The sequence below is a fragment of the Gouania willdenowi genome, chromosome 19 (assembly GCF_900634775.1).
Source record: "Gouania willdenowi chromosome 19, fGouWil2.1, whole genome shotgun sequence".
Lineage (NCBI taxonomy): Eukaryota > Metazoa > Chordata > Actinopteri > Blenniiformes > Gobiesocidae > Gouania > Gouania willdenowi.
The window spans coordinates 18,269,512-18,297,432 of record NC_041062.1 but is presented as its reverse complement, the minus strand read 5'-3'; the positions used below and the strand labels follow the sequence as shown (position 1 = coordinate 18,297,432).

The following is a 27,921-nucleotide window of genomic DNA, read 5'->3' as shown; positions in this document are numbered from 1 at the left end:
CGCCCACCTACGGGGGACGAGGCCACTCGTCCAATTGAATGGCGATATTCATTAACGACGCACCAAAGGGCGGGGCTTGTGGTCTCAACACAGCGCATGCGCAGTATTACTCTCGTTATACTGCGGGGCATATCCGGTTATTAAGACAAACTTTTTAGGAGCTGTTGTTTTATCAGAATAAACGAAAACTTAACATTTAATTAAAAAAAAAGAGCGCAAAATGAACTTGTTTGATTTATTACGTGGTCATTGAGAGGGTTTGCTTTAGCTCATCAACTATTAAAAATAAAATAAAAATGGAAGCCTGTTTCCGCCACAAAAAATAAATAAAATAAAATAACCACGGAAAGTCATAATTATGATAAAAAGTAATAATCATGAGTTCGTAAAGTCATAACATACAAGAGACAAAGTGAGCATTTGCAGCAGTCTATCAACACTGACCATTCTTATTTACACCTTGAATAATAATTTATTCAATATATATATATAGTTATTTAGTTCTCAGAATTCAACACTTAGTACATAGTGTAGACAATAGTAGAAGAACATAAATAAGTCTTTATTGCAAAATGATTCGATCACATTTTTGTATGTTTCTTTGCAAATTTACAGTTAAAATAATTTTCTCATAATTATGACTTTCTTTCTCATAATTATGAATTTACTAACTCATAATTTTGACTTTCTTTCTCATAATTATGATTGAACATAGTGATTTAGTATTTTTTTTTAGTGGCATTTAGCATTTAATACAATTCAGTAAAAAGCCCCAAAGCCCACTAAACTCTTATCATCAGAGATGGAGTTTTATACAGATTTAAGTTTTCTACATTTACATGAATACAATGCACTAACTTAAAAAATCACACGCATCTTAAATGAAAATCTAATATCAAGACTGAACTCTTGACAAAACATAACCTGATCCCAGAACAGTTTTGATAGTTTCTACTATAATTCCAGCAAGTTCTCTTTAAATAACATGTTAAGGTTTCAATTATTCAGTCAACAGAAAATTTACTTTGATCTCCTGACATGTTACGACTGTCAACTGCCAGTCTTCTTCAGAGGCGTCTGTTGACGTCAAAAAAACCATATTATTCAAGAAGAAGGCAAAATGAACTTGCTGGAATTACTATGTGGAGTATGAACACTCTTTTTTTTTTTTTGGTAATATAAACAGTTGTTATTTGGTTAAATAATACAGCCTGGCAGTGGTAAGATTACATATTACTGGACGATATCTCACTTTCTGTCTCTAAACACAACAAAAGACCCATTACGGTGATAAATCTCTACCCATAACTCACAGGAAAATCAATATTGAGCGCTGGTGTATGAATGTCTCTTCTGTTTGCAGGTTTAAACCGACACATTGTTACCACCAGTCTGTGTAGGGTGTGTATATTTTTATTGATTCTGAAAATATACACAAATATGACAGTAATAAAGTTGAAGCATGGGAAAGAGAACAGGACATCAGTCATCTTCTCATACTCAGTGACCTTCATGCATCCCGACAGGCCTGGGTCAAAGCACTGAATTCCCAAACAGCTTTGATCAAAAGTATCAACATGAACCTTTTTATATCATTGCCTGCCGTAATTAATTACACCCAAAAATACACACATGAGGCAGACTCTTAAAGGTTCTCCTCTTTGTCCCAGGGATGCCAAGAGGGGAACTGTACTCTCTCTCTCTCGCTCTGCATCTTTGAACAATCCGTCACATTCTGGAGAAAGTTATTTACATATATATTTTTTTACATGAACAACGGAACTAAAAACATGTAACACCAGCCGGGGTTGGAGTCAATTATAACTGTAATCATGTAATTGACAATTAATTACAATGATGACGTAACTATAATTGAAACTGTAGTTGCTCTTGTAATAGTAGTTGAATTGTAATTGAGTTCAGATGATGGAGTTTTTATTTGTTATTAACATTAAACTTCTAAAAAAAAAAAACAACTGTCAATTACAATTTAACCATGTTACACTTCTATGGCTTACACATATGTAATAAACAATCATTAAAATATGTTTCATATCAACTTTTCAAACTACCTGTCACTTCTCTTGAGGATCAATTCACCAGTTTAATAAAAAAAAAAAGAAATAAAAAAAAAGAAATCTAGCGGTATACTGAAGTGCAACAAAGTGCACTATAGATAATATGTTTTAGTGTATTTTACTGATAATTTAAGACATGGGTCAAAACTGACCAGTTATCATAAAATATGCTAACAGAAGAGGAAGGTTCAGTTTTTTTTTAACCATTAAAGGCTTAGTAATTGTGATTAATTGTAGTTTCACTTTAGTAATTTAGGACGTAATTGTAATTGAGTTTTAGGGGACAAATAATAATAGTGCATTTAATACTAATTGGAGAAAAATGCTGGTCAAAGTAATTGTAATTGAACATGAATAAAAGATGTAATTTTAATTAAAAACGTTTATTGTAATCCCGTAATTGATAATTATATATATTATGTTATTATTATGTTAATTATTATGGCGTAATTATAATTGTAATTGTAATTATAAAAAAATATTCTGTTGCTTTCGTAATCATAATTAAATTGAATTTGAGTTTAGATAATTGACTTTGTGATTGTCAATTGTAATTTAACGCAAAACTGGGGAACCATGTTACAGTTCTATGTACAGTTCTACACATGTGTAGTTAATAATTATTAAAATATGTTTCCGATCAAGCTTTTCCACATTTTATCATTGAAAAAACATTTAAATCGACACAAAAAGGCTCAGACGCCCACACTACAAATATTAAAACCTATATTTTCATTGATTAGGAAGCCTAACAAGGCAATCAATGGATATGAAAGAAATTCGATGATAGATATTAGTTTGTATGTATTTTACAGCTGATTTAATTAGGACCCATTATCTCATAAGAGATGCTAACAGAAAGCTAACACAAGAAGATGGTTGATTTTAATTAGGCTATTTAATCCAGGCTTGGTAATTGGGATTAAATGTAATTTAACTTTAGTAATTGAGAATGTAAATATAATTGACTTTTTGAGGTTAAAAAAATAATTGTAATTGAATTGTAATCGGGAAAAAAGATGGTCACTGTAATCATAATTGAATTGTAATTGAACATGGATGATTGAAAATGTAATTGTAACAGAAAAAATGTAATTGACCCCAACCCTGAACACCAGACCTGATCGATTAGAGATCGATTAGGTTTTTTTTCATACCAGGTGATACAAGCTGGACAACGCCTTTGATATTTCACACAATGCTACGTCAATGTCTTCCCTGCTCAAATAGGAACCTTTCATTTCTATCCCTCTTCCATCCTATTGGTCGATCAGACCCTCATAAGTCTAGCTGAAGGTGGGACAAACCTTAGGACGAGACAGAGAAACACATTTACTGACATGAGGCATCCACACACCATACACTCCTACATTCACTTCTCTCCTTCAATACGTCTCCAGGTAATTGTTTACATATGTATTTACATTAAAGCTCACCATAAGCAGCATACGTAGCATTTAATAGTTTGGTAGACTTTTGTTTAAATCACAGTCGTAAAACCACAAAATAATTACTTTAAATTTGTGCATTTGATTATTTGTCTATTTTTTATTTTATTTTATTTTTTGCAAGTTGAGCTGCTAAGATGATGTCATTAATAGAAGTCCACAGGGGTTTGTAGATGCTTATTGTTTCACATCCTTTCCCCAAACCTTTTCTTGCAACACATTCAACTCCAGCTTAGAAAACTGGAGCATTTGTTGTTTTATTTCTTTTCCCACCAGCCTTATCATGGGACATGTCACACTGCATACTAACAGACACATACTGACAGAGACCTGTTGACCATCCTTTAAAAAAAGGGCCTGCCACATCGACTCTTTGCCCTCCTTCAGTCGTGGTTTTATTCATTCATTTTGAAAGTGTGGGGTCTTTGTATCCTAGATAGAGAAAACAAATGTTACTTTAATGTAGAGAATAACATTCACAACAAGCATCAAATCCCAGTTTTGACCATTTAGTTTGGCTTCGGAAAAGCGTGAGTTTATGTTATGGAGTTTCTTAATCCCAATGTTACTATTCAGGTTAAATAAAGGTTTTTAATAAAGGACAGTTTCAAGGATAAGGGTTTATTTTCTGTCACTTTATCCAATACTTTTTCTCAGATTAAATGAAGCCAGTCCATGGCAAAGGGGGCACCTGATTTGACTTGTCGTAAACATTTTGACCACTAGAGGTCCTCCTATTTCTTTTATTTTTTGCTATGCATGCTTTATTAATGCAATTAAATAAATATGTTTATTTTATTGCATAATTGTGACCATCAGCAGCCCTCCCTAAGGAAGAAAAACTTTTTATAGGGAAAATATAAAAAGAGAGGGCAGTGTTGCACCTTGGCGAGGGGGAAAGGAACAGGGAAGAAGGAGTTAGGGTGGGATAATTGAAGGAGTGGTTAAAAGTCAATTACTTTGATTGTTTTTGTTGTCATTTGGTGCAAATTTCTGTAATCATGTGTGTTTTTCTCCCCTTTTTATGTGTTTTTATTGTTGTTTTGTGTGTTTTGAGGGTCATTTTGTATGTTTTTATTTATTTTTTTTGCTGAGGTATTCAACATGTCAATAATGGAGGCTGTACTAACCAGTGAGTGTCAGTGTGAGTGTGAGCGTGTGCTCATGTTGTACAGCAGGGGTGCCCAACCCTGGTCCTCAAGGGGCCCTATCCAGCACGTTTTAGATGTTTCACTCTTCCAACACACCTGATTGAAATGACCAGGATCGTTTTCAGGCTTCTGCAGAGCTTGATGATGAATCAATCATTTGAATCAGGTGTGTTGGAAGACGGAAACATCTAAAACATGCTGGATAGGGGCTCTTGAGGACCAGGATTGGGCACCCCTGTTGTACAGTATGTGTCCATACCTGTCGCTGATCTGCCATGCAGCAGTTATGAACTCACTTTGCCAGATGTTCAACTGGCACACTGACCTGAAAGTAGAGATAACATGAGAAGCTTACAGTGGATCACTGTGCAAATCCTTACATATAGAGTAAAAGCAGACATTATGTTTTACTGTTATACGCGTCCAAAGTACACTGAACATTAAACTGCACCATTTATTTGTTTGAGGTCAAGTATTTGACTTTAATAATCTCACTGATCTGACATCACACCTCCTCTCTGTCCCAGTACAAAAGCACAATTTTATATTTACTGTATTGTGGTAAAAAAAAAAAAAAAAAAAAAACATGAATTTTGCCAATATATTAATTACAGTAGAAAATGAATTAATGGATATTTACTATATCTTTATCAAGAAACCTGCAGATGGGTCTAGCAGTATTTAATCCTATGTAAAGTGGATTTTAAGATATCTGGCATCAATGTGTATTCATTTATTACTCCCATTTATTGTAAACAGAAAGAAAAGAGACACTTTATAGAATGTATGAGAATTAAATCTGTTAAATCTGTTAAACTTTTAATGTAACCAATCAGAAGAATTATGAGTTCCCGAGTGCAGGAGGAAGATGTTGATGTAGTGAAAAAAATTTAATTTAAATGAGTTGAAAGCTTTTTAATTGTACATTATGTAGTTTTAAATTATGGGGACAAAAAAAAAAAGACATAATTACAAATGAATTAATGCTGAATGTGGAAATGCAATATATATATATATATATATATATATATATATATATATATATATATATATATATATATATATATATATATATATATATATATATATATATATATATATATATATGTGTGTAAAGCATGCATAATTGAAAAAGTAAATAAATAAATAAACAAATGTAAAAAAATAAATATGGTAACAAAGACACAAAAAATAACAGGATGCAACAGCTCATATATTTATTTTACTGCATTTTATTTTAACTAGATTATATTTGTGAAAGTATAGAACACTTTTTTTCTTTTTTGAGATTATCTGTGGTAAAGAATAATCAAGCACCAGACCTAAGCACCAGTCTACTTGTGCTTATAATGAACTCTGAACTGTATTTCTATGTATACTTAGTGCCTGGCTGTATGTCTTTTTCTGTCTTCTGTCACATATAAAATGTTAAAATTCATAAATAAAAAAAAGAAAAAAAAAAAAAAGAGCTTTATCTGTGATGTTTAACAGAAACGTAGGACAGAAGATGCTGTGAATGCATCAGTGTTCTTACCTGTGATGCAGTGATGTGTGATTGGTCGAGGCGCGCGGTGAGGTCAGAGGAGGAGACGTTAGCTGGAGCTCCTCGATGAAGCCTCATGGCCACTTTCCTCTCCCGCTCAGCTCGCTCTGCCCTTCCTGCTTGAGGAGAGCGGTTACCTGAAACCAGAGGTGGCAAAAGTAGCATTCAGTACTCAAGGTAAAGTATAGATACTTGAATAAAAAATTACATTTATAAAAGTAAAAGTATTGAAGTTGCTCCCTTACTTGAGTAAATTAAAAAAGTACATGCTACTAAATGTACTTAAAGCTGATATCCGGAGTTTCTGAGAAACGTCTTGATGTCCCGCCCTAAACAGCTTCACTTCCTCCCCCTGCCTCTGCCAATCTACCAGAAGCCACACCTCTACTTTTTTTGCACGCGCATCGCAGAACTTAACAAGATTGCATTGGGTCGCATTGATCTCGGTCTATGGGTCAGGTAAGAGCCACAATCATATTTACCTGTTTGCTGTTGTGATGCACGTTTTGTTTTTCCGTGCACAGTTCCACATTCACTTTGATTGACAGTCTCAAAAACAGGAAGTCGAAGCCTATTGGCTGGGTGCACTCAACGATCGTTCCTTTTGTATAGGGGTCTATAGGACGAAGGAGAGACTTACTGTATATATATAAATGTATATGAATGACCACCGGCAGTAGACCATAGTGAAAGACTAGTGAGGTATTTTTTCGCATTTCAAAAGAATGATACATAAACATAGATTTCTCAGAAACTCCGGAGATGAGCTTTAAGTAAAAGAGTGAAAAGTAAAACAAATGTTCCTTAAATTTGCTGGTTTAAAAACCAGCAAATGTCATATATTTTATTCTTTTAGGAACTTGTAGAATACTGGAGAATTTAGCACTCATAATAAATACTTGTAATTAGAATGTTTCAAGAAAAGAACATGCAAATGCTCAGTTAAACCAAGTTTAACATTTTAAAAACTAACAGAAAAAAGCTCAAACTACCAACATTTTGTGTTTTTTTTTACGTGGTGACGTCATCTACGAAGGTCTTAAAAGTAACAAGTTAATTTTTTTTAAATGTAAGGAGTAGAAAGAACAGGCATTTGTTTAAAAAAGTAAGGAGTAAAAGTAAAAAGTCGCTCAAAAAATAAATACTCAAGTACAGATACTAGAAAAAACTACTTAAGTACACACACATATACACACACACACACACACACACACTTTGCCTTGAGTCTCCATCTTTAAAAGCTCCCGTGGATGACGTCACAGGGTTAAGGAAAGGTGTTAGGAGAGGAGTAAGGAAAAGGCCATCACCTTTGTTCTGACAATCAGACACATTTCCACGTAATAATATGACGGTTGCGAAGGTTAGTGACGTCTGCTGTGGTGAAAAAACTACAAATTTCCGAAAATGGACTAAAAGCACATTTACAACACTTTCTGATGATCACAATATAAAATCAAAGGAAAAGAGGCTACCAGGCTACGAGGAATAAAAGTGAAACTAAAAGAACGTCACAACGGCACAAAAACAAAATTTAAAACCCGTCCCAGACTCTGGAATAACCTGCACCAGTCTCTCAGGGAGCTCAACTGTGTGGACACTTTAAAAAAAACCGTTGAAGACTTCACTTTGTAGAAAAGCTTTTAGTTAACTGGATTTAAATTTTTTATTATCCTTTGATGTTGCTGCTCTTAAGATGTTTATGCAGCCATGTTTTATTATTCTATTATGATGTTGCACTTGTATTTTTACCACAACTCTGTACAGCGCTTTGTGATTTTATCTGCAAAAAGCGCTTTATAAATAAATTACTTACTTACTTACATTGAGAATGTTTGTTTTCACTCACCTTCCACTCACTAATATGAATTATGTTGAATGAAATATAATGTGGCTAAAAATGTCTCTGATCCCTTTTTCTTGAACCACAGAGTGTCTGTTTTATGTCAGTTATAATCTGATAATATGTCTTACATATAATAAAATTTGGGTTTTAGATTATTAATTTTATGTTGTTCAAGGTATTTTATTGCATTGAACTTACATGATCTCCGTTACTTATCGGTCATCGTGAGTTTCAGAAAGCGCTCTGGTGTGTGTTTCCCTTTAAATGTTGTCACCGCAAGGAATTGTGGGTCAGCATTATCTCGTCTCCCTTGGTAAAGGATGCATCAGTGTTTCCCAGGCTAAAGGAGGTTATAAAGGAAGCATTGAGCCTCTTTTCCTGAGCTTAAAGAGAACTGGGACGCTCTTTATCATGGCCGCCACTTAGACACTTCCAGGGGTGAAGGAACAGTGGATAGGAAAGGAGATAGGAGGGAGTATTCAGACGCAGCCCAAGATCAAAACCTTGGTTTTCTGATTGAGAACATCTCCACAGTGAAATGTTGCATGAGTCAAAGATCAGGAGAAGCTCCTCCATGCTTTTATCTCCAGCAAACTGGACTATTGTAATGGTCTTCATCAAACAACTGCTGGTTCAAGGAGATTTTTAATCATATTATTGTTGATTTAAAGTTTTTTTTTTACTGCTGATTTAAATGTTCTTCTTGATTTTTAAACTGTATTCTGTTGCACTTTATAATCATGTAAAGCAGTGGATCCCAAACAGGGGTACGTGTACCCCTAGGGTTACAGGGGCACATTGCAGAGGGTACTCAGAAAAATGTAACAATTAATTCAAAAATAATTGAGAAATGTTATTAGTTCCTATTTAGGCAATTTTTTTTGTACAAATTAACCACAAACTTACAGTATTGCTAAAAAAAAATACTATATTGTATTGTATTTTAGCAAAACAGGAGTATTTTATGCTGTAGAGGCTATTTTATCACACTTCACATAATTCGCTAAATGTTTACAAAGGAAACCATATTTACTTACTATAGAAGTAATCACATAAAAGTGGATGGTATTTAAAAATAAATAAATACATTAATAGGGAACCAATGTTGGACACACAGTTAGGGGTTTAGGAGAGCTCGTTGTTCCGCAAGTGAAAAAGTATATGAAAATATGGAGAGGAACTTATGATATGATGAGTGTACACATGATTTGACAAATATGCAAAGGCGGTACACAGGACAACAAAGATTGGGATCCACTGATGTAAAGCACATTGAGTTGCCTTGTGTATGAAATGCGCTATAGAAATACAGTAAATGTGCCTTGCCTCACCTGACTGCTGAGCTCCTCGTGTTGCTGGGTTTGTTGGAGCCGCGTCTCCTTCATTCCTGACTCTATTGGCTGCAGAAAGGTTGGGACCAGAAGGCAGGGCTCGACCTCCAGCTCCTCTTTGGCCTCCTCCAGCCCGTTCCTCCCCTTCTTTCCCCTCTCTCCGCTCCCTCTCTCCATCTTCTGTTGCTCTGCTGGCGCCCTGATGTCACAACGTCACATGTAAGGTCAACGTTCTTCTGATAGAAGGAAAACACAAGACCTCCTGATGTGTTAAAACGAGACTCTTACAAATTTCAGCATATTCCAGTCAAAGACGTAGTCATAAGAGAAACCCTGTCTGTGGAAAAGGTTCCGGAAAAGCTGCCTCAGATATGAGTAGTCTGGTTTATCATCAAACCTCAGGGAGCGACACAAGTTCAGGTAAGTGGAAAACTCGGCTGGGGAGGAACACATCAGAGACAGACGGTTTAAGCACTGGGAGGTGGTGTTGTTTCTTGATTCTCTTCTTTAGTTTAGTCATAAAAGCCCTCATTTATCAACCGTTCATACGTTCGGATTTAGTTTGACCAGATTCACGTAAGCTTCGTTATTTACTAGGGATGTAACTATTCACTCAACTCCCGACACAATTCGATTCACGATACTGGGTTCACGATACGATTCTCTCACAATTTATTTTACAAAATGGGACTGTAGACAAATTTTTTTTTTGGGAAAAAAAACTAGAAAATACGATACTATTTTCCTTTTTATTTTTCATTGTCAAAAGAATTCCTTGATAAACAATTCAAAACAATGCAATTTAACTAAAAATAAATCTTGAATGAAATAAATAAAGGAATAATACAAATGAAAATGAAGCCTATTAATTTAAATTCTGGTTCTATAATAAACAATGCAAAACTGCATAATAGTTCTTTTTCTTTTAAAAGTGCAACTGAAAATGTATTTTGTGCCTTAACAATTAGACTTTAAAAAAACAAAAAACAAAACGTGATTACACTGATTTACGTCGTATTTGTTTGGACCAGCAGAGGGTGCTGGTAACACAGTGGTCGGTTGGCATGCTGATATCTTGCAGTGAAGAAGAGAAGCTATGCTAGCAGACAGAACTAATAGAAAAACGTGACTTTTACAGATATTCAAGTAATATTACAGATATTCTTTCGGTGCTAAAGGGGTAATGAATCATTTATTAACATATTTAAGAGTAGAAGGCGGCCAGAAAGAAAGTATTAGCAGACTCCGCCCGCCGCCTACACTTGTGGATAGCGCCCTCTGCTGGTTAAAAAGTACTGCGAATCAATTTTCAGAAAATCGATATCAACCGTGATACCTATGAATCGATTTTTAACTGCCTTACGAGTAATCGTTACATCCCTATTATACTTATTATTTATTTATTTTTTTTTTTTTAAAGTCCAATTGTTAAGACACAAAATACATTTTCAGTTGCATTTTTAAAAGAAAAAGAACTATTATGCAGTTTTGCATTGTTTATTATAGAACCAGAATTTAAATTAATAGGCTTCATTTTCATTTGTATTATTCCTTTATTTATTTCATTCAAGATTTATTTTTAGTTAAATTGCATTGTTTTGAATAGTTTATCAAGGAATTCTTTTGAAAATGAAAAATAAAAGGAAAATAGTATAGTATTTTCTAGTTTTCTTCCCAAAAAAAAAAATTTGTCTACAGTCCCATTTTGTAAAACAAATCGTGAGAGAATCGTATCGTGAACCCAGTATCGTGAATCGAATCGTATTGGGAGTTGAGTGAATCATTACATCCCTAGTTATAACCCTATATCGCAACATTTTTTAGGGTTAGGGTTAAGGGTTTAGGGTTAGGATTATGTAATAACCCTATATTGCAACAATTTTTAGGATTAGGATTCGTTTATGGTTAGGTTTAGTCTTAGTCACGTGACCTAAACTGGCCAATTCGGAGCGTTGTGTACGGCTAGAATGTCTGTAAAATGATATGGCAACCATACGGATAGCCACTGCTTTTCCTTTCTTAAACCCACTAATAAATCCTGCTACTGAGCATGAGCGCAAAGGTTCAATAGTGCGCAACATGCACCCAGATCACAGGAGCATTGCTTCTGTCCATGCTTCTGTTCAGCAGGGGAACACTACTGTATACCATAGATCTAGAGGAAGCACGTGACATTATTTTGACCTGTTTGGTACAACATTCCATTGGTGAATGGAGCGATGCCTGATGTACAAGCGCAGCCTGCGGACAACTGAAGCTGATATAAACGGCATATTTGTGTGTGTCTCTCCAGGATCTCTGCTGTGAAGCTATATGCTGCGCACACAGTGGGGCAGATGTCACCTATGAGTGCCTTTACACGGGGGCTGACAATGAAAAACGCGCAGCAAACATGGAACAGGACAGGAACGCTGCAAAACCGTAACTTTAAATCCAGTTTATCCAGGATATCTTTGTTTTGCTACACTTCAAATGTGAGATGATTTCCTTTCTTTTCTTGCCAGCGTTTGTTTGACCTCAGTGGGCGGGGCCTCTGAACCTGGAAGATTTTAAGGTCGAATTCAGCCGCTGGATTTATCAACACCCGATTATATGCTGGGTACGCTGGGAATGGTCAGATACAAATGTTTCATAAATCACATGTTGCTCCTATTGTACGACCAAACGTGCACTCAGATTTGTACCTGTTTGGGTTGATAAATGAGGGCCATTATCTCTTATGTCTATCACTCACAGGGATACCCCTTGCAGAGCACCTCAATGGGGGTGGACATTTTCTTCTCACTGATGCGTTCATACTTCTGCCTCTTGGTGGCAGCTTTGAGCCCCTGCCAGGGCAGAGAGCCAAGGTTGAAGTACATGAGAACGTAGCCCAGGGACTCCAAGTCATCTCGTCTGGATTGTTCTAGAAAGAGAACGGCAGAAAGGAGGCAGGAAGATATGGGTGCCGAATGTAAAAACTTGGTCACTGTTTCATAGCCCACATATTTTGAACATTTAGCTCATTTTTCTTTCATTTAAGACAGATGTATCATTCTATATTAGTGGTTATATAAATACAGTACCCTATTTCTATTATTTCGGAATCAAAGTACCTCTTTTGTCCGACTACAGCATTTTGCTCAGAATACAATGACAAAACTACTATAGAGCATAATGACAGAATGAATGAGTGATACACATTTCAAACAATCCAACTCTGTAAATAAGTTGAATAAAACAGTATTTAGTGTCTCCTGAATAGAATTATTCCTATAGTTCCTGTAATTTCCAGTCATCTCCAGCCTTGTGTGGAACCAAGACAGAGCCTTGCATTTCAGTTCATGTTCTAATCAGGATCATTTTATCACCAATATTATATTATCATTTTTAAAAAACTAAAATAAACATTATAAAACCATATATTTTTAATTCTTTCTTTTGATAATTTCCCCCTCTCTTTTTCTCAAGTACCCCCTGTAGTATCATCGTGTACCCCCATTTGAGAAACACTATTCTATATCATTGTTAAAAATGTGTAAACATGAAAAATTAATCTAAACGTAAATGTTATATCTAAATGTAAAAGTGAAATCTAAATGGTAAATCTAAATGTAAAAGTGAAATCTAAATGTAAAAGTGAAATCTAAATGGTAAATCTAAATGTAAAAGTGAAATCTAAATGTTAAATCTAAATGTAAAAGTGAACTCTAAATGTAAAATATAAATATAAATGTAAAATCTAAATATGAATGTAAAATCGGTGTAAAGCTAAATGTTCAGAAATTATCCAAAGTGGGCAGGTCAGCCTGTCGATCACGCGGCTTGGCCCACACACCCCACCCTTCAAGGTCTTCTGCATCCTGTGTGTCTTCATCGCTGGCAAATGTGAGTTGAAACTGTGTGAGGGCAGTTGTCCTCAGCTGATGTGCACACAACTCATTAACGCTCTTTCGAGTTTGTCAGTTTGGAGCAGTCCCGCAATGTCTCGCTCTTCCCCTCTCCTCACTCACAGAGCCGCAGTCGATGGTGTGGGTGGGGCCTCATGATTGACAAGTGCTGACTTGCCCACTTTGCATAAGTTCTAAATGTTTAGCTTTACACTTGGTGACCGTTTTAACATTTACATTTAACATTTGAATTACATTTAGAATTTAGACCTAGATTTAACATTTAGATTTATATGTAACATTTACATTTAGATTTAAAGGGGCGCGCGGCGGCCTAATGTCTGCCTCACAGCAAGAAGGTCCTGGGTTCAAGCCCTGGGGTGGACATTTGGGTCCTTTCTGTGTGAAGTTTGCATGTTCTCCCCGTGCTTGAATGGGTTTCCTCCGGGTACTCCGGCTTCCTCCCACAATCCAAAAAACATGACTGAAGTCTCTAAATTGCCTGTAGGAGTGAATGTGAATGGTTGTTTGTCTGTGTGTTGCCCTGAGATGGACTGGTGCTCTGTCCAGGGTGTACCCTGGCCTAGCGCCCAGTGTGTGCCAGAAATAGGCACCAGCAGACCCCCACAAACACTGGAATAGGACAAAGCAGGTCTGAAAATGGATGGATTTAGATTTAACATTTACATTTAGATTTATTTTTCACGCGCACACATTTTTAACAACGATATAGAACGTGCTGTTTTACATGAATTTCTGTCTCAAATGAAGGAAGAAGGAGCTAAATGTTCAGTTAGTTTTTACATACAGCACCCCATAGGAAGACAAAGATTTTCTTAGAGAATAAAACTCACTATACGAGAGCCAAATATGTACGTGTCATAGAGTTTTCTCGGTTAAAAGCATGAAGACACTCCCTCATTGGTTGATACCTTACCGATTCCCAGGTGGGTGTTGATGGAGGCGTAGCGTGCGGTACCGGTAAGGTTCTTGTTCTCACGGTAAGGAATGTGCTGGTGCGTGCGAGCGTCCCGGTATTTCTTTGCCAGGCCAAAGTCTATGATGTACACCAGGTTGCCCTTCTTTCCGAGTCCCATCAGGAAGTTATCCGGCTTCACATCTCTGTGGATGAAGTTCTTGGAATGGATGTATTCAATCCTACTAATCTGAAACAAAAACAGACACAGAAGGGTTTAATCTCATCCCATACTTTGCTTTTTGATAAACTTATGTCTTAAATTCCTAATGGGGTACTGAAACCATTTCACTTAGCACGTTAACTATTCTGATCAACTTTGTGAATCTTTTTTGTAGCGTCACTTTGTACCAAAAGCTAAAGTAGTGCCTGGAATCTCATTTAAAAAGGATTTAAAAGCTGCTGCTTGAGACGGACGCTATCTCGAAGCTGTTAGCAAGTGGCTATTAGCATCAGTCTGACGAGTTTTGGAAACAAAAAAAGGCACACTCAGCTTTTCAAATTAGAAAAACACAATTGTCTTAAGATGCTGGGGATATGTGGAGGGAAAATATTCAGTTTTATGAAGAGCTTTACTGCCTTTAGTGCTGGAATGGGGAGTAAACTACTGATAGCTATTGTTATGCTAACATTAGCTACAGTTAATAAGGTGTGTCTCAAGTCCCGTCCTGGAGGGCTGCTGTTCAGCCTCATTATCAGGCCTGAATAGATTCAATAGATTTAGGCATGTAAAGGAAAAAGGGAAAGAAAAGGAAACAACGTACAACTTGTGCTTTGAGATAATTCTTCATAAAGACTCGGTTATTCAAATACAATACAATGGGTAACAGTTGTAAAGCAATCCCTAATGTTTTGTACACAGATGGAGGTCGGCTTTTTTTAAAGGATACCTATAGTGGAAATTAATATAACAAATAATGTGTTTAATGTATTACCAATAAACACAATATGTGCACCTTTATATATATATATATATATATATATATATATACCTATATATATATATATATATATATATACCTTGGGGCTTAAACTATGGGGAGCCGCCATTTTGGTCAGGATATTACGCACGTTCATTGATGTTAGCTGTTGCTAGGCAACAGTGTGCTGTTGGTCTACATCAGACACGGGCAACGTACGGCCCAGTGTAACGTACTGAGTGCGCATTATACTGAGATTGCATATGCGCATATATGCGCATGCGAGCACATGGGCACTACCGGAAAATAAATTTTTGCTAAAAAAATAATAATTGATTTTTGTTTATTTTTGTTTTCCGACAGGCCACACCGATGTTCAAACTAAAATAATCAAAGTAAAACCAACCGATTCACTATTTTTCTTTAAATCAGTTTACTGGGTACCACTTTATTTGAACTTTCATACATAAAGCTGACATTACGCTGTCATTATTGTGACATGACACCTGCCATTAGCATGAATAAGGGGTCATGAAGGCTGTCGTTAGGTGTTGTTCGCTACTCTAACTTTGAGTTACCTCAACCCCTACCCCTAGCATTAACCCTAAGCCCACTAGATCCTTCCACCTAACCCAAAAAATGCCAACATAGCTCCAAAGGTGTCATAATTTAGCAAACAACACCTAATGACAGCCTTTATGACACCTTATTCATGCTAATGACAATGTAATGTCAGCCTTATGTATAAAACTTAAAGTAAAGTGTTACCATTTATTTTTTTTGCACACATAAAGTCGTGAATATAGAAAACACAGAGCACTCTCAAAGCTACCAAGAGATTTATGTAAGATTAGATGTTTTGAAAGCCGTAAACCTCATTAACAGGTGAAAGAACATCTGATTTACAGGTTTTGATCAATGTCCTATATGCATAAAATCTACTGTATATTATGCTGTCATCAAATGTCCCTAAAGCGGAGCAGAGGAGTGATGGGAAGAAGAAAGGAGAAGCGAGACAGCACACAAACAACAGCATGAGAGGTTAGAAAACCAGGTCAAAGTCGCCAGAAGAAATGGGACAAAAAAAAAAAACAAAGGACATATGAGGGATTAAAAAGGCTGATAAAAGAGAAGCGGTCGGACCTCAGTGACAGGGATTACAGGGCCTGGTGGAGGTTTAATGCTCTAGATTGGGACAATATTTGATTAGGGAGCTGAAAATACTCAGAACAAGTGCTTTGTCTCAAGCTTCAGAGGTTTGGTAGAGAATTATTATCAGATATTCAATGATCCATTGAAGTCCAGTCTATATATAGCCTGATCCTTTTACTGAAATCTCTGTAACGTCACAGATTGAGGTTCACATCAGTCCAAAGCCGTCGTCAGTTCAGACTTAAAGGATCTGAATTATTTAATATACAAACTAACTTTCAGACATCGACCCTAATGGCAAGTTCCTATCTGTCCAAAGCCTATACGCTGCTTTTATGAACAGTGAGTGAATGCTAATGGCGCCATCAAAAATCAGAAAGTAACTGGTTATAATGGAAGTTGTGGGAGGTGATTTTTTTTTTTTAGCTCATAGACTCTGTTTCATTATGAGTGTCTCACCATCTGGTCAGCCAGCAGCAGGACAGTTTTCAGGCTGAATTTACGGGAGCAGAAGTTAAAAAGGTCCTCCAGACTCGGCCCCAGCAGCTCCATCACCATAACGTTGTAGTCGCCTTCTGCACCGCACCACTTAATGGACGGGATTCCTACTTTTTGGGGAGCAAATGGAACTAAATCAGAGGAGGATGTAAAGGAGGAAACAGTGAAAACACAAGCAAATAATTATTTGTAAATTTTCAAATGTTTTGAAAATGTTCATTCCTAGTAGGCCTGGGCAACATATACGACCCTGGATCTAGTTTTGTGCGGCCCCCAAAACAAAATTGTAATTCATGAAGTTGGAAGTTATATGAAAAACAACTTAATACACAAAACTTCAGAAACACAGAAAACGAAAACGGCAGCAAAATGCACAAAATGTCAACAAAATGTAACAACAAAAACACAAAAAGGCAATACAAAAAACAGAAACAACAACATATACAACAAAGACACACAAACGTACGCAAAATGACAGAAAAATACGCAAAAGGACAACAAGAATACAACAAAAACACACATAATGACGTGAAAAACGCACAAAAAGACAACAAAAATTTGCCATATAGACGTGAAAATCTACAAAATGAGTTTAAAAACACAAAATGTTGGTTTTCAGGCTTGTGTTCATTTTCAGATTGGTCATTCTTCTAAATGCTGACATGAATGTTAATAAAGTGGTCCTTGGATCAGACAATCACATTTTTATGGCCCCCGCTGTGATTTTTTCTGTGAAAAAACAACAATAGAGCATAATGATGGAATGAATGAGCGATAACACATTTTAAAGAATCTCCTTTTGTAAATAAGTGGAATGAAACAGTATTAATTGCCTCCTGAATAGTTTTTTTTTCTACAGTTTTTGTCATTTATGGTCATCTTTCATTCACGTTCTTATCAAGGTCATTTCTGTCATCATTTTGTGTGGTTTTTGTGTCGTTTTGTGTATTTTGTTGTTGTTTGTCTGCTGTTTATATTACTCAGTATATTTTTTTAAATCTTATTTTGTGTGTTTTTGTTGTCATTTTTGTGTGTTGTTGGTATTATTTGAACGATTCTATCTCAGCGTGTGTGTTTTTGGTGTCATTTGGTTGTTTCCTATGTTTTTTTTGGGGGTTTTTTTTTTAATGTTTTTTGTAGTGATCTTGTGTGTTTTTCTGTCATTTAGTGTGTCTTTGTTGTCATTTTGTGAGTTGCTGGGTAACATTTAGTATGATTATCAATTTGAACTAAAAATAAACATTATAAAACCCCATATTTTTAATGCTTTCGTTTGTCAATTTTTCTCTCTCAAGTACCCCCTGTAGTCCTCCCGCGTACCCCCATTTGAGAAACACTGCTTTAGACAATCTGAAATACAGTGTCTACATTTTCAATTCTTTTTTTTGGGTTTTTTTTGCACATCTTTTGCTTTCTTGTCCTCATTTCCCTTGTGTTCACGCAGCAGCTGAGTGCTCTGTTTCTGTCCACCTAATAACGCCTCTCCCTCAGCCCTGATCAGATGGTCAACCAGAACAGTCTGATGACAACTATGCGGTTCCTCTCACTGCACGTAAGCCTAAACGTACATATAAGAGTCCAGTGATGAGTCATCGTTCACTGACTGTTCTCCATCAAAAACCTTGCAGGCCTGAGAGCTCGGCTGTGAAACTGGCAGGACTATAGATGTATGTCAGATAGAAGAGACGCTCTCCTCAGATCACTCACTTACTGTACATTCATCGTAGAATTCAGAATTCATCGTCTAATCCAGTCTGAGCAGGTATCTGAATGGATCTATTGATCAGTGTGATAAATAGTGCGTGCATTAGTCGTCATCCGTAAACCAACTTGATGGCACGATTTTAAAAGTGTCTTAATTTAATTTAATTTTTTCAGCTTTTATCTCTAAAGCATACAGCATTAGGAGTGTGCGTTGCCATGAATCTGACGATACGATTCACGACTTGTGTGTCACGATACGATATATCGCGATATATCGCAATATCACTGAATACAAATGTCCAGAACTGGCAAAAGTACTAGTTTTCAGTACTCAAGTACAAGTATAAAAGTGCCCAGTATGTTTTTTGAAAATATAATGCAATCAACTTCTAAGCTAAAATGCATTGAGGAGTGAGGTAGTTAAACAAGGTCGGATGTTAAAGACATGATTAAAAAATTGATTCGGACATTTTTTTTGGATTGATGGCACTGTGAAATATTGCGATATATCCAAATCCAAATTATTCATAAAGCACGTTTCAACACAAATGAGTGTGTACAATAAAACATAACATATACAAGAAATACAACACTGAACATTAAAAGACAATATATGTTAAAAATGACATGTATATAGCCAAAATTGATTTTTTTTCGTATGTAAAATGTAGCTAATTATTGTTTCCTATTGTCAGAAGTGTAATAAAGTGGCCTCCACAGCTTAAAATTATCCAGTTTCAATAAATTACAAGAAAATATAATAATTTATTAGGCAATAGAACTTTTATTTTGTGGTGAATTTGTCCAAAAAAAAATACCCTTAAACGGAACTATAGGAATATTTCCCAATCATTTTTAAATTAATTGTTAAATCTTTCCACGTTCCCCCTGAAATGTGCTCCTGTACCCCTGGGGGTACACGTACCCCTGTTTGGGAACCCCTGAGCAGTGTTTCTCAAACTTTTTTGGCTCTCGTACCTCCTTTCTCTGATTTCTGAATCCAAGTACCGCCTTTATTCAACATTTTGCTTCGAAAACGATTTAAAAACAACTATAGAACATAATGATGGAATGAAAGAGCGATAACACACATTTTAGATAATCTCATTTTGTAAATAAGTGGAAAGCAACAGTATTGAGTGCATTGGTTCCCAACCTTTTTTAGGTCGTGACCCCATGTTGATATCAAGAATTTCTGGTGACCCCAAAGACATTTTTTCCTAGCATTAGTTTTTGATCACGCTTGAGCTCAGATTTCTATTTTTCTTTTCTTTTCTTTTCTTTTTTTTTTTTTTTTTTACTGCATTTTAGTTAAACTAGATTTATATTAAATATAGAAATACAGTAGTGATATTAAAAGAATAATAATAATTGAAACATTTCAAAAATCTATTTTAATATTTCAAACATTTCTGGGGACCCCACATGGGGTTACGACCCTAAGGTTGAAAAACATTGATTTAGTGCCTCCCGAATAGATATAACGTATTTTTCGGACTATAAGGCGCACTTAAAATTCTTTAATTTTCTCAAAAATCGACAGTGCGCCTTATAATCAGGTGCGCCTTATGTTTGAAATTAATATGTCAAAATGTTTTAGTACAACTTTGGTAAACTATGAAGCTGCACTGCTTAATGGATTTTTGGCACTGATATGTTTGTTGCACCCTCAAGCAGACATGACTCCGTCTCATCATTCGACAACTTTATTCTCCCCAGTTCAAGTAGTTTTTGTGTAGTTTTCAACACATACACGGACTAGCTGCACACTGCTAACCACTGCCGGAAAAAAAAACAAAAACCACTGGCGCCCGCTGATGACGTCACCCGAACTCTGCCCGAACATAAAATATAAGCTTAATTAACATGGAAATTAAGAACACATTTTCACTTTTCTTTTTAACCGTTTCAGTGTAATTTCCCCTATAAAAATGCAAATCAAATAATAATAATAATAATAACAATGAACATTTATTCTAGGTCGCAACACCCTCCCCACAAAAAAAAAATGTTGCTAGACATTTCCCTAATTCTCCAGCATTTTTATACTTTAAGGAAAGGTAAGTGAACAGGTTTGTATCACAGACATCACATGTCTCTTTCCACAGGATAATACGCCGGTACTCTCTCAACAGTCCAGTCTTTCAATTCCCTTCCAAAAGTCTCTCATGACCAAAATACAGGACTACATGTTCACAGTCCATCAGTATTGAAGAGTGCATAGTCCTTAGAAGCATCGGTGGGCCCCCCGAATCTTCGCAACATGTACCTGTACTGTGCTTCAACATACTGAACTGAAGTGAGTGTATTGTTCTGTATTTTATGTGTTAAAGCGGAACAATGTTGAGTTATTGTTAATGAGTCGAATATAGTTTGACTTATCTGACTATTTTGTTTCGTTTAATGCGTCTTAATAATAATAATAATAATAATAATAATAATAATAACAACAACAAACCGGTGCGCCTTATGTATGAAAATAGACCCAGTCAGACTCATTCATTGATAGTGCGCCTTATCGTCCGAAAAATACGGTAGTTCTATAGTTTTTATATCATTTCTGGTCATCTTATGCCTGGGGTGGGGACCAAGGCTGACACTTTATTTGTTCATTTTCCACTTTCTCTCTCTCTCTCTCTCTCTCTCTCTCTCTCTCTCACCCCCATTTGAGAAACACTTGTATAGAGTGTGACATTTCGAACACAGTCCTGGATTTCGAAACAGCGACAAAGGGCATGAAATTACCCAAACTGGCAACACGCTTCCTTACCAGTGTGTATTTTAGTTTTAAAGAATGTACAAAGCTAAACTTGAATTGATTACTGAAGATGAAGGTAAACAAATACCAAAAAGTACAAAAGTCACAGAACAGATAAAGTCTGACTTCTTATCATTGTCTTATATTAAACTGATAGGGAAGTATTCAGACAGAACTTATGAAAGCCTTTTAAAGTCACTGAATGAACGTGAATGGAACTTTTCTGTGCTTTAAACATGATAAAGTGATATTAGTGCTTCATACACATGTCCAAAGTGTTTTTTTCATTGATTCCCTCAATCGTTAGTAAGAGGGTGATTTTCTCCTTTCTTACTGCAGGGTGAGCCCAAACACCTCGCTTCAATGTGATGACGCGTTCCCACTTTGATGACGAATTAGACGCAGCACTGAGCTGGAGAAGCCGTGCCTCCAGGATGCTCTGGGCCGTAATTGACATGTAAACAGACACGCCCACAAATGTGAGCATTTCAGCAGTGCATTGTATGTATTTTCTACAGTCTATGTATGTACCGGTGAACGCCCCGCCCCCACGCTCTGTCTCGTGTTTAGAAAGCAGCATGAGCTCGGCTACAGAGTGGGTGGGAGGAGGGCGGGCCGTCCTCTGGCCCTGAGTCACCATGCGAGGAGGAGGAAGTCAGTGTCCCGTCTATAGACACGCCCACTCATGAATATGCATAAGTAGGCCGCAAATCAGCCTGTTTGTGTTGAGTTGCTCAGAAAGTGACTTTTCAGAGGCTAAAAAATCCATGTATCGTTCGTTCATTTGTTTTTCATTATGTAAAAAAAACATGAAAAACGATAAAAAACACTCATTATTTGATATTTGTTTCCAAAACCAAAATGAAAAAGCAGAAAACGCCTTGTTTTTCAAATTCAAGCTGTTTTGCTTCAGTACAGAAAACAAAAAACGGAAAACGAACACCTTTTTTTGTTTTCTCCATTACCATTTTGCCAAAGTACGTAACCCGAAAGTGTACTCTCATCCGACGCTAACGGCTATGCTAACGGCAGTTCGGCATGACAATGTCGCTGCTTCCAACTGTGCATCCGAAACGTGTCCTTTTCGCCTTAGCTGGTGTTGGGCACAGAACCTCCTCACGGACATTTCAGAGGATTTAGAGACTCCTAAGTGTTGCAAAGCTGAAAATATCTCGGAATGTGTAACGCTTCACTTCCAGGTCACGTACTTTGGCAAATCGGTAATGGAGAAAACAAATAAAGGTGTTCGTTTTCCGTTTTTTGTTTTCTGTACTGAAGCAAAACAGCTTGAATTTGAAAAACAACGCGTTTTCCGTTTTTTAATTTTGGTTTTGGAAACAAATATCAAATGAGTGTTTTTTTTTTCATTTTTCATGTTTTTGTTACATAATGAAAAACTAATGAACGAATGATACACGAATTCTAAAACTCTAGAAAACAGGCGAGTTTGGGAAAATAAACCTCGAATACTACGTTTTTGGGGTTCTTGGAACTAAAGGAGATGGGTGAAAAACAGCATGATATGGGACCTTTAAGTGCTCTTGCGTTTCTTTTCCCTTTCAGTGCGTTATTATAACTCAGTGTGTTATTATAACTCCTGATTGTCCCCCGATTGGGCTTCAAGAGCAACCCAGATGTGTGTCTTACCTCCACCCTGCATCATTTTGTAGAACTTGCTCTCGATGTGGAGCTGTGGGTGTTTGGTCTTCACACATTCCAGTTTGATGGCCACCTCCTCCCCTGTAGCAATGTTTGAACCTGATCACAGGAAATAGAGGAGTTGGGTTTTTAAATAGCAGCAGCCCAAAATGGAACAAGATGACGCGTATATTCATTACATTGATACGGTTGGAATTTCTCACCGAGATAAATATCTCCAAACGATCCGCTTCCGATTTTCCTACCAAGGCGATATTTGTTTCCAACCCTCAACTCCATGGTTCCTGGGCTTTGACGGTCACAGAGGGGTTCAACTAACACACACACACACACACACGTGTACACACACAATCAGCACAGATCTATACCAAGAATGACAATTTGGTGCAAAGCTGGAGACTGAATTGTTTATTTAGTTGAGCAACATAAAAAAAAACACATTTTATGTACAATACATAACGTGTATTCAAATGAGAAAGTGCTCAAAAGGAGTAGGCAAAAGTTCAAGGAACCCCTCCTTCACAAAATAACATTTTAAACTTCATTAATGGAAAAATATAAACCACAATATTCAGTTTTTTTTAGCGTTTATGTTCGTTTGTAAGAAAAAGTAACAGAAAAATAAACCAGATTATTTTCTTTTTTATTGTTTATGTTCGTTTGTAACAAAAACTAATACAAAAAAAAAAATTAACCAGAATATTTTCTTTTTATCGTTTATGGTCGTTGGAAACAAAAAGTAATGGAAAAAAAATAACCCCGAATATTTCCTTTTTTTTTATTGTTTATGTTCGTTTGTAACAAAAAGTAATGGGAAAAATAAACCATATGTAAACCAGTGTTAAATTTGTCGACTAAATATTTTCATGTTAGGCTGCGTCCGAATAGTCTCTCCTATCTCCTTTCCTATCCACCTTTCCTTAACCCCGTAGATGAGGTCACAGGGTTAAGGAAAGGTTTTAGGAAACTTCCTAAAGGAGTTAGGGAAAAGTTATCACGTTATTATGACAATCAGACGCACTTCCACTACGTGACGTAATAATCCGCAGGACGGCAAAGGTTAGTGACGTCTGCTGTGGTGAAAAAACTAAACATTTGTGAAAATGAACCACTAAAAGCACATTTATGACTCTTTCTGCAGATATAATCTCAAATATCACGTGGTTTGAATGTAAATCAAAGGAAAAAAGGCTACCAGGCAACGAGGAACAAAAGCGAAACTAAAAGAACTTAACATTGAGGATGGTTGCTCACACTCACCTTCCACTCATAAATCAACATTAATCCAAAATATGTATGATTTTAAGAAATTGTTACATTGGCATACACATGTACAACCGCAAAAAGCATTCCTAGGTGAATGAAATATGTTGAATAAAACACAATTTGGCTAAAAATGTCTCTGATCCTGTTTTATAGAATAACAGAATGTCTGTCAGTCATTGTGAGTTTCTTGAACGCTCAGATGAGCGTGTCCCTTTAAATGTTGTCGCCGCAAGGAATTGTGGGGCAGCGTTATCTGGCCTCCTTTGGTAAAGGATGCATCAGTGTTTCCTAGGCTAAAGGAGATTATAAAGGAAGCATTGAGCTTCATTTCCTTAGCTTTAAGAGAATTGGAACACTCCTTATCATGGCTGCCACTTAAACACTTTAGGGGGTTAAGGAAAAGTGGATAGGAAAGAATATTTGGACGTAGCTATAGTTTTTGTTGACTACATTTGTGACAATAATAAATTATGACTAACTTAAAAAAAAAAAATGATATTTACGTAAACTCATAAAAAATAAACTATAATTTGGTCACATTGGACAAAATCAAATCAGAACACATCAAATCTGTCTTTTTGTATTTACATCAATACCATCCAGGGGTGGACTGGTCATCTGGCATACCGGGCATCATCCAGGTGGGCCGTCAACCCAAAGTGGGCAGATTCGGTCCGCTAGGTTTTGTTTTTTTTATGAGCGAGTGGAGGCAGATATGATAACAGGTGGCCAAAAGAGGCAAAAAAGTGCCAAAAAAGAGTGAAAAGTGACTAAAATGGGCCAAAAGAAGACAAGAAAGGCCAAAAAAATGGGCAAATAAAGAGGAACCAGGTGCCATTTAATGGCAAAAGTTAGTTTAAATAGGCAAAATGTGGCAAACAATAATAAAAAAGGGCAAAAATGTAGAACAAAAAGAGGCAAAATGTAGGGGGGAAAAGGAAAAAAATGGTATTTATTGGGCAAACGTTAGCTTTTTGGGATGAAAAGTGGCCAAAAAAATTAAAGAAATGACAAAACATGGATAAAAGTGTCAACAAGAACTTGCAAAAATGGACAAAAAATATGGAAAAAAGGATATTCATTGGCAAAAAGTAGCTAAAGTTTGAAAAAAGTTTTGAAAATGGGCAAAAATGGGACAAAGGAAATTCCAAAATGGCCAAATGAAATAGGTTAAAGGGGATTCAAAAGTTTCCCCCTTTTAATGTTTTCTGGGGGGATAATAATTAAAATTAAGACATAAAGAGCCACATGTTGAGAATCACCAACTTAATTACGGCTTCTAGTGGTGTTGCTGATAATATAGTGGGCTGCCATAGATGAATTTTAGTCCCAGTACCATCCAATATCAGGTTAATAAATGGTAACTGAAATGAATCTATATAAAATGCAAAAACTCGACTATATCTATGACAGATTTAGTCAAAATTTGCTGTCAAATTTAACACAGAATGCTGAATAGAATAAGTGTGAAAAAGTGACTAAAACAACACACATCAGAGCCAATTAGTAGGATGTTGGCATTAATTCCTGACGTCATTTGAAGAATGTGGTGTTAATTGTTATTACATGTTGATGGATTGTCTCCAGTGCTTAGGGAGAGAAAAATAACAACAGTGTGTAGTTGTGTAACATCATATATTACAGGCTGTGATTCAGGTTAGGGCTGGGCAATATATCGAGATTCAAGATATATTGAGTTTTCTATTTTGGTGATTTAGAAAATTACAATATGACAATTATATATGTATATATATATATATATATATATATATATATATATATATATATATATATATATATATATATATATATATATATATATATATATATAGCTGGTTTTGTTCTAAAATACTTATTTTATTTCCAACATCCAACAGTCCTCAACCAACATCCAACAGTCCTCAACCAACATCCAACAGTTCTCAACCAACATCCAACAGTCCTAGACCAACATCCAACAGTTCTCAACCAACATCCAACAGTCCTCGACCAACATCCAACAGTTCTCCACCAACATCCAACAGTCCTAGACGAACATCCAACAGTCCTCATCCAACAGTTCTCGACAATTATCCAACAGTTCTCAACCAACATCCAACAGTCCTAGACCAACATCCAACAGTCCCCGACCAACATCCAACAGTTCTCAGCCAACATCCAACAGTCCTCGACCAACATCCAACAGTCCCCGACCATTATCCAACAGTTCTCAACCAACATCCAACAGTCCTAGACCAACATCCAACAGTCCTCGACCAACATCCAACAGTTCTCAGCCAACATCCAACTATCCTAGACCAACATCCAACAGTCCTCGACCAACATCCAACAGTCCTCAACCAACATCCAACAGTCCTCAACCAACATCCAACAGTCCTAGACCAACATCCAACAGTCCTCGACCAACATCCAACAGTTCTCAACCAACATCAAACAGTCCTCGACCAACATCCAACAATTGTCTACCAACATCCAACAGTCCCCGACCATTATCCAACAGTTCTCAACTAACTTCCAACAGTTCTCGACCAACATCCAACAGTTCTCAACCAACATCCAACAGTTCTCAACCAACATCCAACAGTCCTCAACCACAATCCAACAGTCCTAGACCAACATCCAATAGTCCTAGACCAACATCCAACAGTCCTCGACCAACATCCAACAGTCCTAGACCAACATCCAACAGTCCTCGACCAACATCCAGCAGTCCTCGACCAACATCCAACAATTATCGACCACCATCCAAGAGTCCCCGACCATTATCCAACAGTTCTCAACCAACATCCAACAGTCCTCAACCACCATCCAAGAGTTCTCAACCAACATCCAACAGTTCTCAACCAACATCCAACAGTCCTCGACCACCATCCAACAGTCCTAGACCAACATCCAACAGTCCTAAACCAGCATCCAACAGTCCTAGACCAACATCCAACAGTCCTAAACCAGCATCCAACAGTCCTTAACAGTACTCGACCAACACTGATGTAATCGACATTAGAAACACCAACACCACCACAGTGTTGCTGCAGCTGCTGCTGCAGCTGCTGCTGGGTAAACTAAAACAAACAAGGAAGGCTGCACATGATCTAAAGCCCAAGTCACATCAGGCTGCAGCCCCCCCACCCCCCACCTCCAGTCCTCCACCCCTATACACACACACACACACACACACACACACACGCATGCACGCTCGCACACTCACTCGCTCGCACGCGCGCGAGCACACACACACACACGCGCACACACACACAGATATGTGGTAATGTTTGCCGTTACCGCACCCTCCATTCAGGAACTCTAAATAGTGCGCATCTATAACAACAGCAGATCACGACCCCATTGGACACACACACACTGGAGACACACACTGGACACGGACACACACACACACACACCTCACCGTCTCAATCAGGACCCAGGACAGCGACGCACCCACGCGGCTCCGCACGGCTCCTTCATCCCGTTGAACACGTGACTCATTCGGTAATAATCGGTGAACTAAGAGAGAAAACACATCCCAGCTCTGCTCACACAGCAACGACCGATGAGATATGTTTAGTGCAGGATCAGGACTGAGCTCACACTCTCACACACACACACACACACACTCCTTCACTTCACACTGTATCAATGATGTCATGCTCAGACTGGCGGAGGTGCCCGGATTGTCTTAAAGACACCCCGCCTTTAATGCTGCTAACGCTGCTGCTGCTGTAGGC

The 27,921-nt window shown here is 36.9% G+C and overlaps 2 protein-coding genes across 4 annotated transcripts; one reads left to right on the top strand and one right to left on the bottom strand.

Moving 5' to 3' along the window:
- Nucleotides 1-2,724: 2,724 nt before the first annotated feature.
- csnk1e (casein kinase 1, epsilon) lies at nt 2,725-27,821 on the bottom strand. 3 transcript variants are annotated; one of them, XM_028477100.1, is made up of 11 exons: nt 27,598-27,821; nt 23,134-23,244; nt 22,919-23,029; nt 16,771-16,919; nt 14,201-14,429; nt 12,129-12,299; nt 9,683-9,831; nt 9,395-9,593; nt 6,212-6,357; nt 4,937-5,002; nt 2,725-3,958 (listed from the first exon to the last, which is right to left on the bottom strand). In XM_028477100.1, exons 2-10 carry the CDS (start codon nt 23,207-23,209, stop codon nt 4,970-4,972), a joined length of 1,263 nt encoding a protein of 420 aa, XP_028332901.1. In that variant the 5' UTR covers nt 23,210-23,244; nt 27,598-27,821; the 3' UTR covers nt 2,725-3,958; nt 4,937-4,969. The 3 variants fall into 3 exon arrangements, with proteins under 3 accessions (XP_028332901.1, XP_028332900.1, XP_028332902.1); XM_028477099.1 differs by having other exon boundaries at nt 27,603-27,821; XM_028477101.1 differs by having other exon boundaries at nt 16,771-16,916; nt 27,603-27,821.
- LOC114481851 (putative protein TPRXL) lies at nt 23,863-27,165 on the top strand. The gene is made up of 2 exons (XM_028476907.1): nt 23,863-23,867; nt 26,277-27,165. The coding sequence occupies exons 1-2, from the start codon at nt 23,863-23,865 to the stop codon at nt 27,163-27,165; spliced, it is 894 nt and encodes a 297-aa protein (XP_028332708.1).
- Nucleotides 27,822-27,921: the final 100 nt, after the last annotated feature.